Here is a 19,012-nt window from a genome sequence, read left to right as displayed (position 1 = left end):
ACGTTCCCCCCTTTTTACCCCCCACCCTCTGTTCCCTCTCTCCCAGAGCTCTTCATTAGGGAGACGTGGGAAACTAGGCTTAAACCCTGCCTGCGGCACTCTGCCAGCTGCCACTCTTTGACACACACACAGATCCTGGGCCACATTCTGAGAGGAAAGTCCACTAAACGACTTAACAAAGCAGCACGAAACGGCCACTCCATTTATCTCAAAACCTTGTCGGAGTAAGTGACATCCAGAAAAACACAAGTCCAACAGTAAGATCCAGCCTAGTCCTGCACTCCACGTGTTTTCCACTGGAATTTTAAGTCTAGGACTAGACTAAAATCCCTATCTGAGCAATTAGCCCTTTAACTGTAATAGCCCATGGCAGCCCCTAGAGGTTCTACTACACCTAACACCCACAAGGCTGAAAGGTTTGAACCAAGCAAGTTTCAACACTGACACTTTGAGAAAGCTGCATTAAAACCCACCTGTGAAGTGATCCAGGTAGTATCTGTAGAGTTTAGCCTGGATGGGAGTCACTCTCACCGATAACACATACTCATGCTTGGGAGGCAAGAACTTGGTGAGAGCAGTGTAATCTTTCCTCTGTGGGTGGTGAGGCAGGTATACAAAAACAAAGATAATTGTTTAGAATTTAAGCTAAATTTTAAGATGTAAGGTCAACCAGCACCTGAGCCACGTGTTGGAGCCTGTCAGTTACCTGAACACAGCCAGCCAGCATCTCATAGAGGATGTGAGCCCTCTTCTTCATGATCCGAACGTCATGTGGAGTTGAGTCAGCACACTGCCCGTTCTGGATGGGGTTAATGAAGCGGTTCCTAAACTCCTTAACTGACCCGAGCAGGTTTTCCTTGATGAAGTTCACCATGCAGTGGTCTGGTCAGGAGATAAAGATCAGTCACTTTGAATACATCCAAAACTCCACATAACCATGGCCCAGTTAGATCTTTGAAGGCTGTCCTCAACAGACAATAGAAAACAACCTTTCATTCTGAAATGTACATCCCAGTGAGCTAGGCTTACATTCAATAAGATTGTTCTGCAGAGGTGTTCCGGTCAGCACGACCCTCCTCCTCGTCCTGATAGAGTTCATCGCTTTAGACACAGCAGATGCCTCGTTCTTAAGGATATGACCTTCATCGCAGATCACCAAGTCTGGACCTGGGATTAGTAAAGAGAGAGAGAGAAAAACATTTTCACAGCTGGCAAAATAGGCAGAGACAAGGATCACACTGTAAGTTTTAATGAGCCTTTTAGATTTATTGCTGACATCCTATTACATTTAAAGTAGATTTTGTGGTAGCCAATTTTTGATAAGAGCTTAAACAGATCACATTCCTGAACTGACCTACATTTGCACAAGTTTGTAACCCCATTGCATGAGGTTAAGTTTATTTGATTGAAAACGCATCAGTCATTTGCATACTCATGTGCAAAGGCAATATTACAAAACAATATTAACAGTAATACAGGTTTTAACACACACTCCAGTTGTCAATCTGCTGAAATGTCACTTTAAAAACACACACTATACCCTATGCATCAACAGGCAAACAACTGTTATGAACTGTCCCAACACAAGTTAAATCGTAGACTGTAAGAATTAGTGGACAAAGCCAATAGTTTATGATTTGGCCTTTGCCATATTGGCTTTTTTGGTTCAGAAGTGATGACATCTGGACAAACGGCGTGAAGCTGCAGCAGCATGAGCCGGTCAGAGGTAAGCTATCTTAGCGCTATCTTACCGACTATGTAAAAGGGTAAACTGGATCAAGCATTGTATAACACTGTGTTTGTAATAGAACCTGTTAATCACAACTATAGTTAAGGGTTCTGTCAGAAAGAAAATGTATTCTTTTCAATAAACCAAAACTCTGAAAGTCTGACCAGACAGATGTGTGAGCTGTCATACAGACCTGTTAATCAAAGCCTGACACTGCAGACACCAAAGCCTCTATTTGAGCTGAGGTTTTATTAACACAAAATACTTAAACATGGACCACTAAATCACTTATTAGCGAGTCCAAACAAAGCAAATGAGCCCAGAATGAGTTCTGAAAAAAAGATTTGCCCCTTCATGCTGCTTAAGCCACATTAGGCACAGGGCAGCAGAATCTTGCATTCATAAGCCACAAGAATCATAAACTTGCAAGAGACTCCAGTCCTGATTTGCTAAATAGCCCGTCTTGAAAAAAGGAAATGCTCAGGGACCACTCCAATGGTAGAGACAAGATTTCCAAATCAACAGGTAGACCCATTGCTACCGTCACATGGTATAGTATAATGACATAATACACTCCATGGTGTGTTATTCTTTTAAGATAGAGCATTGCCACAGGTAGTGCTGGAGAACATTTCACTTCTTTTACCAACAGACTACAGAGGAACTATGTTACACTGTACCTGGATCAACTAATGTCTTCTGAAAAATCTCTTTGAGCTTCTTGCTTTTGATGTTCCTGCCCTGCGTCAGGTTTCGGTACATCTCGTAGCCCATGATCATGATGCCACCAGTCTCTTGCCAACGCTGAAGGGCATATGATCGTTCTTGTGGCCTCTTTACTGTGGCAAGCTCAACCACCTGTTAAGCACACAGAACACCACTAAGATTACACCCCGAACACACATGGTCATCAAAAATATCCAGAATACTTTAAAGACAATACATTACCTCTAAACTCTCTTCATCTTCCATGCCATCTTGCCACTTCTCAAACTCATTGAGCCAGTTAAGGACAGTGTTTAAAGGACAAACTACCAGGGCTGTTGAAAAGTTGAGCTTTTCACAAAGCAGCAAAGTATGAAGGAATGTCACCACCTACAGTTCAAAAAGAGAAGTGCATATTACACAGAGCAAAAGTGACACTTCAGACAGCTGTTCCATCATTTATTCTGTTTCAGGGTGACATTTTATCAACAATGAAGTAAAATACATTTTTACAGTTCTTACAAGCAATAATGCAACTTTGTTACTACTGACAAAGCAAAAAAAAAAAAAAAAAAAAAAAAAACAGTGGGATCAGACAATTTGAGCCAAATGAAGGGGTTTTAGAAATACTTTGCATTTATTAGCTTGTTCTATCTTTTATGTTAGAATTGCGAGGGGCACACTATATGTCTCCAATGTATGTTTAATTTTCCACATTTCCACATTGTACCTCCTTGGGATAATTTAACGCACAACAAGGTGTCTTTTCTTACCTGCAGAGTTTTTCCGAGTCCCATACAGTGAGCAAGGATGCATCCAGAGCCAGCAGATTTCTCAATCTTCTTCACAGATTCACAGCAGCAGTCCCACATGAACTGGACCCCTGAAGCAACAATAAAAAAAGAAAATAAAACATCACGGTTAGGCCGAACCATCTCAACAGTGTTTGCCACCATTACTGTTAAAGCCTTGTCCTTACCATCAACCTGGTGAGGCTTGAGCTTTGTGACGAGGTTCCTGTGCACTTGCACCAAAGGCTCCTTGGTCTCTTCATCCTCATCCAGGACCAACTTAGTGGTAATGGGACAGGTCACCTCAGAGGACTCCTCTACCACGATCACCTAAAATAAGGGAGGAGTGCCAGCAAGATATTACAAAAATATCATGTCACACAAAAACTAAATTTGATATATCTGACCACAATTTGTGGTCAGGTTTAAAAAGCCTCTGCCAAACATTAAAAACAATATATAGGGATATAGGTGTTCTTATTATGTTATTTACTAATATCTGCAAGAGTGTACAGTCTAATGAACATGTTTTACATTTTCAAACACCAAACAGATTGAACACCCTGATTCTGAACCTTCAACACAAGGACACAGATGATTCTTTCTACCACACATCCTCATCCAGTAGTATTACATGACATTAACCATCTCAGCTGAGGAAATTCTCTTAAACCCAAGGCAGATATTGTGTTTTGTCCATTATTTCACTTATGTCCACTACCTTAGGGTGAGTTATCAATCAGATATTGTCTTTTACAAATGTAAATCTTTATTTTGATGCAAAAAAAAAAAACAAAAAGATAAAATTCCCAATAATTTGTTTTCAAGTGTGTATTTTTTCCTGCAACTTACACAAACTTAAAATAAGATAAGACAATACAAAAATTTTACCAAAGTGTGTTTGGAAGTTTACATAGTACCTCTGCCAGATCACGGCCATTGAATCCAAAATATTACAGAAAAACAGAGATCGAGTCCCCCCCAAACTTTTTATGAAACTTTAGATCGCCCTAAACCCTCCTAGAAAAACTCTAAATTACAGCCTTTTGCAATGAATTATGACTGGTTCCATTTACTATACTACAACAGGTAACTTTAAAATTGTTTGGTATTAGATCCAAAAATTAGTTGACCCATAGCATTCTCCCTTTGAAGCATGACCCTGAGTGCTGTGAGCATTAGTCTACACTACATTAAAACGAAACATTTCAGGAGATCATGACCATGAATTATGTTGTCACCTAACAGTTGAATGAGGCCTATCCAGAGATTTAATGTGAAAAACTGAATGAAAGCCTTGAATAAAAGGACTCTAATGCTAGACTTTATAAAGTGATTTTCAGAGTGAATTACTTCAAATGAACACTCCAATTACTTGATGTGATCCACTATGAGTCTTTCCAGAGGTTATACAATATCTCATACACTTCTATCTATGTTTTAGTTCAGTATATAAATGATGCAGAGCTGCAGAGGCAAGCAAAAACATCTCTTAGGAGGTAAACCTGAAATTATATCATAGTACAGAATGAGGTCTTAAATATTTCACCAGGGACTCCTCACCCCAGGTGTTGAAAATATAACCACTCAGGCTGTGAAACATACTGCACTGCAGTTTTACCTCACGAAGTTTCTCCCTGAGTGCCTCTCGCTCCGCTATACGTTTCCTCCTCTCCTCCTCCTCTTTCAGAGCATCCCTCGTCTCAGTCCTCAGTTTGTCATCCTTCAGGATTTTGCGGATCTTCTTGCGCCCTTTGCGTCCTTCTCCATCTTGGTCATCACCATCTTCCTCTCCACTCTGTGGAAATGAACATTAAGTTCAGTCCTCTGATCTTCAGCCCTTGGGAAAAATTCACTTCCTCTGATCAGTAGCCTAGCAACCCTATGATTAAATGTGCCCGCAATAATCCTCACAACACGCCCCAGGGATGAGTTCAAATACATTTTATATGTCATGCATGACCTGACTGGCAAAAGTTACATGGGTACATCTCCACCTGCAAAACCTGCAAAAGAAAGTGGTTTTGGACAGTTCAAGACTACAACTAGGTGCTCTGCAATTTGAACACCTTCTCATTGCTGGAGGATGAATCCTGAACTTTGATCCTGCGCCGCTTCTTCTTCTGCTTGTAACTTCTCTGTTTGTCCCCGTCCTTTTTCAATGCAGATCTGCAGAAATAAAACAAAAAAACAAAGCGTAGGAGATAACTGCAGATTCAGTGGTAGTGAAACAGTGGAGTGCTATACAATAAGTTCCATTAACTCACCTAGTCTTTCGACGCTTTCCATCTTTCTCTGAATCACTCAGTTGCTCACTTATCCCAGATTCTTCTGAACTCGAGTCTGAGTTCTCTTTCTCAAAGTCTGAGTCGTCAGAGTCATCGCTGTCCACTGACAGATAAATTACAAATAAAAGAAACATGTTCACTCTTTGTCTCACCAAATTCACAAGACGAATTGTCCAAACTAAATATTAATGAGATGAACTGAAAGCTTGAACTACTTGCAAGAAAACTTCCGGTTCACACCAATGCAGCATGTTCACTGGAATAACAGTCTTTATTTACATTGTAACTTTTCATGGTTTCTGTAGCTGGATATAGTTTGTAGAGTCTTATGAATAAGGATAGTAAATTATTAACAACTCCTCTATTTTTAACATTAATATAATGATGAAAACATCACAGAACGTTTCCAAAGATGTTATTTTGAGGAATTGGTGCCACATCTAATAGCGGAGAAAATAAATTGAGACAAGCCTTCACCGACGAACAGCTAATAACACTCAGCTTCTTGCTGACAGGAGAGTTGGTACCCATAAACACTCAGAAAAAGATACACCACACAATACAACACCAGCAACACCATCTTCCAGCTCCAGTGGAGTGGTGACGGGCCAGCTCGCCCTGCTGTAACATCTGCAAAAAGTCACTGCAGAACTTTGGTCTGAACTGGGATTTAGACGAACTAAACACAGAAAGCAAACTGTCCCACCTTTCTGTCTTGTCTTCTTTTTAGTCCCCTTATTTTTGCCCTCTTTTTTGGTATCTTTCTCCTCTCCAGATTCTCCCTCACTCAGCGAGAGTTTATGACGGAGCAGTTTGTGACGTCGGCTGGCTTTCTTCACTTCTACTTCGGAACCTGAGTCCTCTGTATCCTCAGCATCTTCAAAAAAAGAACACTATTCTTTAAGAAATGACACATATGGAAGTAATCTATAACAATAAACTTTGAATAATTCACAGATGCACTACCTTGGTCCTCTTCTTCATCCTCATCTTCTTTCTTAACTTTATTGGAGGGCTTCTTTTCTTCCTTTTCTGATCCATCATTATCAGAGGAGCTGTCTGCTCCAGAGGAATAATCGGTTTTGATTTTGGCAAGAAGCATTTTCTTTGCAATTCTTTAGGAAAAAAATTAACAAGAAAAACACCACACAAAATGAGTAGGGTTATTAACAATTAAAAACATTTTTATTACATTTTCACCCTAACCCTTTCTACGTATTAAAAGCAAACGACTATAATACAGTAGTTAAAGTACAAGATTTGCATAGAGGGCTCTGAGTATATTCTACCCCTTCGATTTACAGCTGGCCTGTGATTTCAGTTTGGCCTTAAAGGTTGTTAATAGATAACTGAGCCTACCAGAATATCATACTATTGTTAAACTCCCAAGGTCACCACTTGACAAATCACAGACATGTTTTCCAAAGAGAGACAAATCTTCCCTTAAGGTAGCATTTGATATGAAACTTTATGTTCTTTAGTGAGTTCCAAAGTTTGAGCAACTGGACTTTTCAGTCATGTACCAATAATATTCTGCCCAGAAATGCACAAGTTAAGTTCTGTCACACAGTACCAATCAGCAGACACATAAAAGCATATGGTGACACAAATAACAGCTAAAGAGTCAGGTAGTTCCCTCAGGAGTTAGGAGTAAGTCCAAAAAAACCCCCTCAACATTGTAACTATAGGGGTTGTAAGCAGATTATCCATATTAAAAGCTTTGTTTGTCCAACATTGTGTCACTGCTGTTTTCATACATTACATGAACAAACCAAATGGTACAAAGAGGTATTCCAGGTTTTTCTAAAAACAAGAACTAAATAAGATTTTAAATAAGTGACAGACAACTGTGTCTTTGTAGCTACCTGTTCTCAGGATCGTCGTCATCATCATCACAAGCGTGAGATGCACCCTCTTTGCCGTCCACTTCATCACCTATGCAAAAAAATAGCAAACATGCAGTTAACAAAAGAGCAAATATGGCATAAATGAAACCAGCTACAGGTGCTGATGTGAGAAGCGCTTGTACACCAACACTGTGCTGCTTCAGCTGTGTGTGAATGTAGCCTAGTTTAAAGGCAACTTCAAACTTATAGAGGTGTGAAATTTCTTGATTCTAAGATTCATGGATGATGTGGCTTTCTGCATTGATGTAGTAAACCAGTAATCGAGAGCTTACAGCCTACATAAAAACTTATACTGTTCAAATATGGCAAAGGGAGATCAACACTCACAGCAAGGGATAAGCTTTGCACTTAGCACCTTGAAAATGTGGGCATGTTGTAGATTTGAAAAACTTGCTGGGAAGCATGAACTGGACAAGTCATCGTTTGTAAAATCTGTTTTACAAAGACTTTTAGGAATGCTATGAATCTGATGAACAACATTAACTATGTCTTTATCACTGTCATCACAAAGCTAATGCATGACACAATAAATACAATAAATAAGAGCCCATAAAAACAAAACAGAGTTGAAGAGGCGCTGGTAACTCTCCTGGCCAACTCTGACAGGGTGGTCTGTGTCTACATTTAAATACCTGTTGAGCCGAGGTATACACTCCCACCACAAAGCCACTTCACAGAAACAGTTAGTATTATGCCTGCATTGTACAACGAAACCAAAGTCCAGGTAATGGAATGTAATTACCTCCGCCAAGGAGGTTATGTTTTTGCTGGCGTTGGTTTGTCTGTGTCTGTCTGTCTGTGTGCAAGATAACTCAAAAAGTTATGGACAGATTTGGATGAAAACTCCAGGAAATGTTAATACTGGCACAAGGAACAAATGATTAAATTTTAGCAGTGATTGGGGGGGGGACTGATCTGCCTTGGCGGAGGTCTGGACTCTCCGAGTGCTTTTCTAGTTTGTAATGTTTACATTGGGAAGTGACATGGAAGCACTATTGATTACAGCTCTACTTAGATTGCACTGTTTGCTGATGACTTCTTGTTTTCTTTTTGTGACTTACATACCCTTGCCTCCCTCTTAGGGGGCTGGGGCAATTACATCTTAAATTTTACACTAAGCCCTTTGTAATTGTAAACTCCTCTGAAAAATAACACTGTTTAAAAGGTGGAATAACTTAGAGAGGAGTAGGGGGAGCAAACTACACCAACTGTTTTAATGTTATTCTAACAGCTAACACCCCTCAAACATTTGTGAAGATAATTAAGATTTATACTTATGTCCACGAGCAGAGATGCAGATGCCTAATGATATTACAACTGGCTTGCAGCAGAGCTGTAACATGACACAGCCAAATCCCTGCAATAATCATATCATGTAGAACCACCAAAGTAAAGCTGTAATTTCACATCAGAAACTAATGAGATATATATATATATATATATATATATATATATATATATATATATATATATATATATATATATTCCCCTCCACCAAATCTAATCACAATGCTGTATCTATTTAGTTAGGTGCCTCTTAGCAAATGCATGGTACACAAATTTTTTTAAAAAAAGAAAAAAAAACAACCAAAAAACTTCAATTACAATACAACAATTTACCAACTGGCAACAGGTAGTAAAATGTCATTTTCTGCAACTGTAACTTTGGTGAATTTGGGTTTTACAGCAGAGTGGTTGAAATGAACCTTATCTCATAGTGGTGCAATGTTCAACACAACTTTAGTTTTAAAGTAACTAGCTTGAACATATCATTAATGTAAACTTTATACCAAATTTAAAGCAGACCTTACAGAACTATGCATGAGCTACACAACTGACAGAACAAATAGGTAAAGGCCACAGATTACCTGAGGACTGATGGAAATGTCCACTGCCTCCCATCACATTCTCCACTATAGGCTTGATCTTCTGATCGTCACTGTCTTGTCCGGAGTCACCTTCAGCTTGCTGTTCCCCCTCATCCTCATCCTCGCTGGAGGATGACTGTAGCTTGGAGGCTGCTCTGGATCCTTTGCGCTTCTTTTCATAGGACCTTCTATGCTCACCTGTCTTCTTCTCTGAGGACTTCTTTTCCACTTCTTTTGCTTCATCCTGTTTTTTGACGCGGCTAGATCTTCTTTTTGCTGTGCTCACCTTACCCTTTGCTTCATCCTCCCTGTCAGTGTCAGAGGAGTCTGAACCGTTCTGTTTCTTCTTCTTCTTGGATGTCTTCTTAGCTCTATTTTCTGAGTCTGAACCAGAGCTTTCGGACTTCCTCTTGCGTTTGGATGCTTTGTCTGCATCTTGCGAGGATTTGTTGTTTAGTTTGAATAAACGCTTTTTAGCACTTGTGCTTGTCTTTTCCTCATCTGAACTGTGGTCTTCAGCAGCTTTCTCAAGTAATATGTTTGGAACTTCATCAGAGTCTGAGTCCAGTGTCTTTTCCTTAGATTTGGAATGCTTCTCCTCTTTTTTGATGCTATTCGATTTCTTGGAGGGCTTAGCTTTGCGCTTATGGTCTTCATCTGACTCTGACTCAGAGGAGTCTTCCTTGTCCTTATTCTCAGCCTGCTTCCTCAAAGGTGTAGTTTTAACTCGACTTGAACGGCGGCTGGGAGGTGGGCTTGCATCTTCTTGTTCCTTCTTACACTCTTTTTTACATTTGACTGACATCTCTTCATCGTTTCCTTTGTTTTTGGACCTGAGGGACTTCGACTCACGTGTCGTCACTATGGGCACTGGAGTTAGTTTGACTATGAGATTTTTTACCTTGGGCTGGGGCTGTTTAGTATCCAATGAGTTTCCATTGGACTTTTTATCGGCAACTGGGTCCATATCAGCATCAGTTTGTGTAAGCATGGTGGAATCAGCAAGGCTCTCAACCATTTGAAACAGCTCTTCAGGAACTGATGGAGGAACTGACATTATATCTTGATCTAAGGACATTTCACCAGTGTGTGCCAAGTCATCTTCACAGTTCTCAGTTTTAATTGAGATTTTGGTTAGTTCCATGCCAGTTTGGTTTTCTTTTGTTTCAACCTTATCTGACACTTGATCACTGTCCTCTCCAGGGTCCTTAGCTGCAGACACCTCATTGATGCTAACTTGTTCTTCAGCTGTAGCCGCCTCATCAGTGTCCTCAACTGGTTCTTCAGGTGAAGCTGCGTCACTCATATCCTCAAAAGGTTCTTTAGCTGCTGCCACCTCAACAGTTTCCAATGGCTCTTCAGCTACAGCTGCCTCATCGACGTCCTCAACCGGTTCTTCAGGTGCATCTGCATCACTCATGTCCTCAATGGGCTCCTTAGCTGCTGCCACCTCCTCAATGGTTTGCACAGGCTCCTCAGCTACAACTGCCTCATCGATGTCCTCAAGTGGTTCTTCAGGTGCAGCAGTCTCACTCATGTCCTCAAAAGGCTCCTCAGTTGCTGCTGACTCATCAAACGCATCAGCTTCATCGTCCACCTCATCACTTTCAACAGGGGCTGTAGTACCAGTGGTTTTTCTAACAATAGGTTCCCTTTCATTACCATTCTGCAGCTCCATGCTTCTGAACTCAGGCTCTAACGCTGCTTCCAAAGCAGTATGGGCTTTTTTCAAGTCACTAAGTACTGCTCTGAAGGCTTTCAAATGTCGATACCTGATGGACTTCTCTTCATGCTCCTCTGTCGTCTGCTGAATAAACTGGATGAATGTATTGTTCAGCCCAGTAGTAGTTTCAACAAGCTTTTTAGTTTTCTTTATAAGTTCTTTGGGTACTTGCAGTTTCTTGTAGGAGAATGTCATGGTCCCTGAGCCTTCAAGGTGTTCTTTCCCATTGACAACAGCTTTGTGCTCTTTGACTGGTTTGCTTTTGTGTTTTTTGCTCTCGTGCTCCTCTGTTTTATCTAGTTTTCTTTGCTTGAGTTGCACATGGTCTTGTTTTTCCATAATGCGGTGGCATTTGGAAACCAGATCTTGAAGGGGTTCAGCCCTGCAAACATAGCAATGCCACTTTGAGTTCTCATCAGTGATGGTTGACAGCTCCCTCCGACCCAGGTTGCGCAGGATGCACTTCTTGCAGAAAGCATTGTTGCAGTAGTCACAGCAAACAAGCTTCCCTCCTTCAGCACACCACCTAAGAACAAAAAAGGTCAAGGGTTCAACAGTTTTAACTAAACATGGATTGGTTCCAAGAAGTAGTAGCATTTAGGTAAGAATTCCACAAAAACAATGTCTGAAGCAGAAATAAATTATTTGAAAGAAATGACGTCAACATTTCTTTGATAATATTCCACTGAATTAATTTCTTTGTGTAACTAGCTTAAATCTGCAAACCCTAGAAATATTTTTCAGTATATTATAATACAAGTGGTCTCAAAGGACACACAAATTCTATATCAACTCCTTGCATCTGTATTTGATAGTAAAAAAATAATTTTCTAATCTTAGCCATTTCCAGACAGCTGGGAGTTAAAAACATGATTAGCAGCTGTAATTACCAAGCTCTGATAAGATTCTGACATGAATGTGACTTTACTGTGTCTCAGCACAGAAGTGGCTTTATGTTCCATAACAGCATGAAACAACATCATCTATATTTACATTTAGTCTTTTGATTTGGATTGAAAAAAAGAGAGCTGCAGAAGGAAGGTATGCTTTCCCAAATTCTGGCATCTTTCCTTCAGATTTCAGCTCCTGCCGCTTTAAGTCCTTTGAACGCAACTGAAAATAAACTTTCATGGGCATCTTAGATGTTAAAAATCACTGAAGTTAAATCAGTTTAATAGTCAAGTCAATTGTTGTGCTCATGCAGACTGTCAATTTCACTTAAACACTGCCACTACTACTTATTTATTCAGGTATGAATGCCTGAATAAAGATGTAGCAGATTTAAAGAGGAAAGAAATTGGATGCATTTCATACCTGCACTGCTCATCCATTCCATCAGAGTCTCTGCTAATGTCATCGCTTGTGTAATATTTGAAGCATGACTAAAACAAAAGGAAATTATATGTATGTTTACACAGTAACAATAAACAGAAGGCAATCTTTAATGCAATGGTGAGAAAACATCTGCATATCTCCATTTGGAAATCCCTACCTTACAAATCAGTACTTTCAGCACAGGGTGCTCATGCACAGACTGGCGTTGAAATTGGTTTACTTGCTTTCCACAGGCAGTGCAGCTGACATTCTTCTCCAGGGTATCATCTGTGTGAAAGACAAATAAATGTCTTTAATACTATTACTTTCATTTATTTTAAAATCTGTGTGCATATGCAACACTATCTCACCAAAAACTCTCCAAAGTCAAAAAAATAAGTGTTTAACCTGTATGTTTCTGTTTGAAATCCACTCTGAGCTTCATGGCACCTTCATTTTCATTCCCAGCTGGCCTCATCACTAAAGTTCCTACAGAGACAGCATTAAACATCTCCAAAATCAGCATCCTGTTCAGCATTAACAACACTAACATCAACAAAGCCCTTAACAGTTCATTATACCTTTAGACACAGTGTCTGTGTTGCTGTCTGAAGGATTGTCAGAAGTGGCACCTTCATGGTCACTCTCAGCCGAAGCGTTGGTTTCATTTAGTGCAGCGTGCTTTGACACAGTGGTGGACTTCCTAAAATGTGTGAATACAAAGTTTTAGTGCCTTTACATTGTGCCTAGGAGTACAATAGATGTTCTGAGAGCATGGAATAAAAAACAGTGTCACACCTCTTGCTACGAGAAGAGGATGGCTTCATAGTGTCCGTTGAACTACCAGGCTGGAAAAAACAAAATATTATTTGAAAAACATGAGATGAAGAACATGAAGATCTAGGCACAACTGAAACAAGAAATGCCCATCATTTGTGAAAATATAAAAATTATCAAATAATATCCATATAGTTACCTCCTCTGTTTTTTCTGCCATTTGGTCTAAGTTTGATTCAGAAGAAGCCAGACTCATTTTACCTAGAAAGACATAAAGTCTTATTTGGACACCGATATACTGCATATAATCTAATAGCATAGCACAAGATTAAAAAGAATAAACACACACTAAAAACGGCAGTGAGGCAGCCTCATTTCCAAAGTTGCGGCATTAAAAACACGATTAAGCCTGGGACCAACTGTACCATAACATGTGAAAGACTATAAACGTTATCATAGACTTCCCGCTATGTTGAAAAAGCTAACAAAATTAATCAGAATTTATAACATGAAGGTAATAAATAACACGATCAGCTTACTGGCGTAATTAGAATTTGATTGGTTGTAAATGCACGTCAATCCGTGTCTTCATTTGGGGTACATCACTGTTAGACACAGGCACCGCTGTTTATTTTGCAGTTTTGCGTCATCATAATGTGCTGATAACATCGCTATGAGACGCGTCGAGCTATTCCTCAGTCCCACCAACAACAACCAAGGCCTTAACTTTACCCCAAAAAGCCAAGGCGCTTTCGAGGCGGAGCACACTTCTGCATTTGCGTGCAGCCCTTTTATCCTGAACGTATCTAGCCAATGTTTTGAAAACACAGGAACTCCTGACTGTGGTAGATGCCAAGTTTAGACATGCTAACATTAGCATGTTTGGCGCACAACATTAATGCAGAACTCCTTACAAAGCCCCCTGTTGCCTTGGCAACATTGCAATCTCGGCAATGCATACTAGATCCACTGCACGAGCATGCATCGAAAAATGCACGAACGGCGTCCCTGCCTCTGACAATGCCATGACACGAGCCAGTGCGCTAACCGCAGGCTGGCATTACCTGGTGGCATCTAAAGTAACAATAAGCAAGCCTCGCTGCTCAACACTTTCCACAAAGACTACTGTTTTCACAGATAAGCCCGTTGAAACGACATGCAACCTGGTGTGCATGAATGAACATGTGAATATGCGTATGTACGAACTTGAACATTGCCGGCTACCTAGCTAACAGCTACAACTGAGCTAGCCTAGCGAGCTAACGAGCAGGTAGCCACTCATGGCCCGGCTTTCCGCTAGCAAATGTAGCACTGTGATCAATGCAAAAATGACTTGACTGTACAACCAGATTAAACAGTGCTCTTACCTACTTTTCACCGCACTCATTTCTCGGATAACAGAGACACGGTTTCTTCGAGGTGCAAGTGAGCCAGCGGTACAGATTTTCGATGTCACGGAAGGAAAACCAGCCTGTGAATGCCGAAACAACTCCGGTCAGGGGAGACAAAGCAAGGGGACCATCTTGCCGGATGGCTGTGGACGCAGTAAAATGGCGCATCCAGCCTAAATCCTGTGCGCGTTGCTATTGGCTGACCGGTTCAGACGCTTTCCCGCTCCCTGAGGTCCCACTTTCTCACACACTTTTACACATTACAAAGCTACATTTTTTTTTATTATTAAAACTCATAAACATTCTAGTAAAATGTTAAATCTGTCATGTAAAAATTCAAATGGAGAACTGATATGATTATATTTAACTAATGGCAAATATGTATGTGTATATGTATAAGAGGCCTATTCAGTTAAAGAAATTAGCATATATTATATGATCATTAATTGAATAGTTCACAGTTTGATATAGTTTATTACTTTTGTTGTGAAACAGAAGAGTTGGATTCATTCAAGGTATACACCACAACCTTCCACTGTGGAAATATTGAGATTGAATATTTGTTCCCAGGTTTAAAATAAATGAATGATTGTGATGAGAATCCTGAAAAGTACACAATAACTGAAACTGGGTCCCTTCCTCACAGACGGTGTGGACTTGAATCAGGTGACTTAACTAAAGTCAGACTTAACCCTCAGAGCCCTAACCAGTCACTGGTGACCTCAAACATCTACTGATGTAAAATGATTAACTAACTGCTGAACTACTACTCCTGTCAGTACATGTAAATAATTAAAGGAAAATGCAGTTTCTCAGCTTTTTGTGATCATCAGATATGAGCCATTTGGACATTAAGAGGCTCTGTAGTGAATGTGCAAACAATGTCATCTTCTCCAACACTGATTCACAATCAGTGTAGGAGAAGGTGACATTAGGTTGACATAGGCTGACAAATGACAGTGGTTGGACATGCTTGTTTTTATGTTCGGTTAATGATATATTTTACTGAAAAAGCCACTTTTTCTTCAGTTTTCTCTGTTTCTAATATAACTAGAAAAGCACTCGGAGAGCGCAGACCTCCGCCAAGGCTGATCAGTGGCCCCCCCCGTGGGCCCCCCCCACGCCAAGGAGGTTATGTTTTTGCCAGGGTTTGTTTGTTTGTTTGTCTGTCTGTTTGTCTGTCCGTTAGTGTGCAACATAACTCAAAAAGTTATGGACAGATTTTGATGAAATTTTCAGGGTTTGTTGGAAATGGGCCCCCCCGTGGGCCCCCCCACCCTGATCACCACCAAAATTTAATCATTTCTTCCTTATCCCATTTCCATCAAACCCTGAAAATTTCATCAAAATCTGTCCATAACTTTTTGAGTTATGTTGCACACTAACGGACAGACAGACAGACAGACAAACAAACAAACCCTGGCAAAAACATAACCTCCTTGGCGGAGGTAAAAACCTCTGAATTTATTCTGAGCTTTAATGAACGTCTGCATCATCAGTGAATTAAATATAGGAAAATACATATTTAAACTGATGCAGAGGATAAAATAATACATATAAATCACTCAGTAAGGTTCAATGTGGAGACACAAAAATACTTCTCTGTGTTTAAGTGTTTAAGTTCTTTGGATTTACATGAGCATTCATAAAAGACTTGATTTGAACTTGTAGCAGATGACTAGCCATATTGTTGTATGAATTGGTGATTGCTAATGCAAGAGGCATTAATCACGGTAAAAAAAACCATCCAAATGAAATATTAAACAGAGGAATGAAACATATCAGTGAACTAGAAGCACTCGGAGAGCACAGACCTCCGCCAAGGCTGATCAGTGGCCCTCCCCGTGGGCCCCCCCACGCCAAGGAGGTTATGTTTTTGCCAGGGTTTGTTTGTCTGTCTGTCTGATTGTCTGTCCGTTAGTGTGCAACATAACTCAAAAAGTTATGGACAGATTTTGATGAAATTTTCTGGTCCGTGCCCCCCCCCCCCCCGTGGGCCCCCCTACCCCCGATCACCACCAAAATTTAATCATTTCTTCCTTATCCCATTTCCAACAAACCCTGAAAATTTCATCAAACTCTGTCTAGAACTTTTTGAGTTATGTTGCACACTAACGGACAGACAAACAGACTAACAAACCCTGGCAAAAACATAACCTCCTTGGCGGAGGTAACTATTGGAACTCCACTCATCACTGTTGTTCATTTGAAAGACTATCAGTGGCTCAACTTTTCACGTAGGACAATCTATCAGAAATTCCTTGACTTGAACAGAGACTTGGCTTGTCTTACTTTGATTTTGGCACAGACTCAAATTGTCTTTTTTGATTTTCACCACAGATACTGAGGCCTTGCTTGAGACTAACCAATTAAGACTTCTTTTTCTTTGCACACATGACTTTATTCGACCCCTGTTTCTCCAAGTGTAGTCAGTTGGTGGTGCACTAGTGCAAAAAAAGGAAACATATGCTTTCTTTTATCAGTCATTATATACTGTTTTCAATCTGAGGTTTCCATGTGGCTGACTTTTTCATTTTCATACAACAAAATTAGTTCTTTTTTAATGATGATGATGATGATGATGATGATGATGATTATTATTATTATTATTATTATTATTATTATTATTATTGGCATGTTTACTCCAATCAGTTTTTGTATATTCCATTTGTTAACATTAAAATTTGAGAAGCTTTGTGGGTTTTTTAAAGACCAAGATTTTGACTTTGTGCTTCATTTACACTTCAGGTTTTTTTTTTTTTTTTTCATTAAACTTGGTATTAAGTGTGATTTGAAAAATACATGTCTATACCAGCAGCTGATTAAGGGTCTGCAAAAACTGAAGATAACAGTAATACTCTCTACCAGTCATATCTTCCTCTGATGTGTGGGACAAAGCTTGAGTCAGAATACTTCCCATGTGCCCACACAAAGGTGAAGTTTTGACATGTCATAGAGGGAAAATCAGAGGTGATAATACTATCATTAATAAGCAGCCCTCATTGCAATCAATTTATAATGAGTAATTCTATGCTGCTTATGCCTTTTCAATATGTTTAGTGCAAGAAGGGTTTGCACAATAGTCACATTTTATTTGAAGATGGTTGATCTTCTCATTAGCGTCTCAGGTCCATTTCCTTTATGGCTCTAAGTTCTTCACATAAGCAACTCTTGGTGAAAAATTTTCAGGTAACTGCTCACTAATATGCTGATAATTAAAACAGCACCTAGTGGAAAATTTGATACAAAGATAGATACGCATCAGCCTTCCCCCATGACGTGTCTATTCTGTGGTCTGCTGGTAATGACACTATAAGTAGCATCTGCTTGATGTTGGAGGATGAGAACTTTTCTGCTCAACCTGACAGTGCTGCTCCTGCTCTCCTTCAAAGACATGAAGAACTTTCACTGTTTTCTGCTGATGGTGATGCTGCTGGTTGCGATGGTCCGCACAGCGACACTTAGATGTGACCCACTGCTGAGAGACATAATTCAAGACGTGAAGAAAATTTCCAATCAGACGGTAAGAAAACAGTGAACCTACATGTAGTTAATTTGTCTGCATGTGTTTATCTGTACCACATTGACATTTTTATCTTGTCACTGAAGTTCGCAAACCAAGAGGTAGCAAAACCATCGGATGGATCACCAGTATGTGTGGTATGTACAAAACATAATTATTATGCACATTAATTGTTTTTTTTTTCTTTTTCTGATAAAGTAGATGTTGAATGTAACTTGTGCCTTTTATTTACAGTGTGATTTCTTTTGCTTGGCTGAGAAGTCATTAGACCCTATTAAAGACTCAAAAATACATGGGATAAATAGACTCCACCGTCAAATTAAAGAGTATATAAAGAAGGTAAAGACAAATTTACTGTGCTGTAATTACCAACTTTTTTAAGCTCAAAATTTACATTTCAAAAATTTACTCTTTCAGTTCAATTAAGATCAGCATACTGTAATTTTTGGCCTGCATTCAGCAACATATATGTCAATGTAAGATTCACATCTTGATGAATTTCTTTCAGATGAATCAAACTGAATGTACACCCAGCGGTTCACGATATGGCATCAGGAGCCTGCTTGAGGACATCAATGATTGTGCAAAGCATAGATGCACTGATGCAAATTGCAAATGAGATTCTTTGTAAACTGTGATTATTTATTTTACTACAGATGTTATTTTTCTATTCTGTGTATTTATATATCAATAAATTATAATGTGACAGTGGTTGGTTTAAGTTTCCATTTTTCACAGTAATTTTTTGTGCATGATTTCCAGGGTTCCCACACACTTTTTCAAAGTCTCTCAAGTTTACCATGACTTCTCAAGGGCCTGTCATATCCTTTAAGATGTACAAAAAAGGTGTTAATTATTCAAAGAGAATTCAAGAGTAACCTTTGTCATTCTTCAACTGGAAAATTTTTCCATATTCACATCATAAACTTAAAAACAATAGCTAATATGTAGTCTTCTATGAATTGTAGCAAAGAGATCTAGCTATTTTCACCATTG

At 39.5% G+C, this 19,012-nt stretch overlaps 1 protein-coding gene across 1 annotated transcript in view; it reads right to left on the bottom strand.

Annotated features, from left to right (window-relative positions):
* The window catches only part of atrx (ATRX chromatin remodeler), a 41,205-nt gene extending 26,558 nt beyond the window's left edge, over positions 1-14,647 (bottom strand). Inside the window, 21 exon segments of the mRNA XM_030145346.1 lie at positions 474-591; positions 707-882; positions 1,030-1,167; positions 2,410-2,587; positions 2,678-2,824; positions 3,208-3,317; positions 3,414-3,555; positions 4,847-5,023; positions 5,295-5,394; positions 5,493-5,616; positions 6,220-6,390; positions 6,480-6,628; positions 7,379-7,448; positions 9,289-11,537; positions 12,326-12,393; positions 12,504-12,613; positions 12,734-12,814; positions 12,907-13,028; positions 13,124-13,173; positions 13,302-13,363; positions 14,474-14,647. Coding sequence (XP_030001206.1) covers positions 474-591; positions 707-882; positions 1,030-1,167; positions 2,410-2,587; positions 2,678-2,824; positions 3,208-3,317; positions 3,414-3,555; positions 4,847-5,023; positions 5,295-5,394; positions 5,493-5,616; positions 6,220-6,390; positions 6,480-6,628; positions 7,379-7,448; positions 9,289-11,537; positions 12,326-12,393; positions 12,504-12,613; positions 12,734-12,814; positions 12,907-13,028; positions 13,124-13,173; positions 13,302-13,363; positions 14,474-14,489 — 4,558 coding nt within the window. The 5' untranslated portion in view covers positions 14,490-14,647.
* Positions 14,648-19,012: the final 4,365 nt, after the last annotated feature.

Source organism: Sphaeramia orbicularis, chromosome 10 (assembly GCF_902148855.1).
Source record: "Sphaeramia orbicularis chromosome 10, fSphaOr1.1, whole genome shotgun sequence".
Classification (NCBI taxonomy): Eukaryota; Metazoa; Chordata; class Actinopteri; order Kurtiformes; family Apogonidae; genus Sphaeramia; species Sphaeramia orbicularis.
The sequence above is the reverse complement of the archived record's forward strand: the minus strand, read 5'-3'. Positions and strand labels throughout refer to the sequence as shown.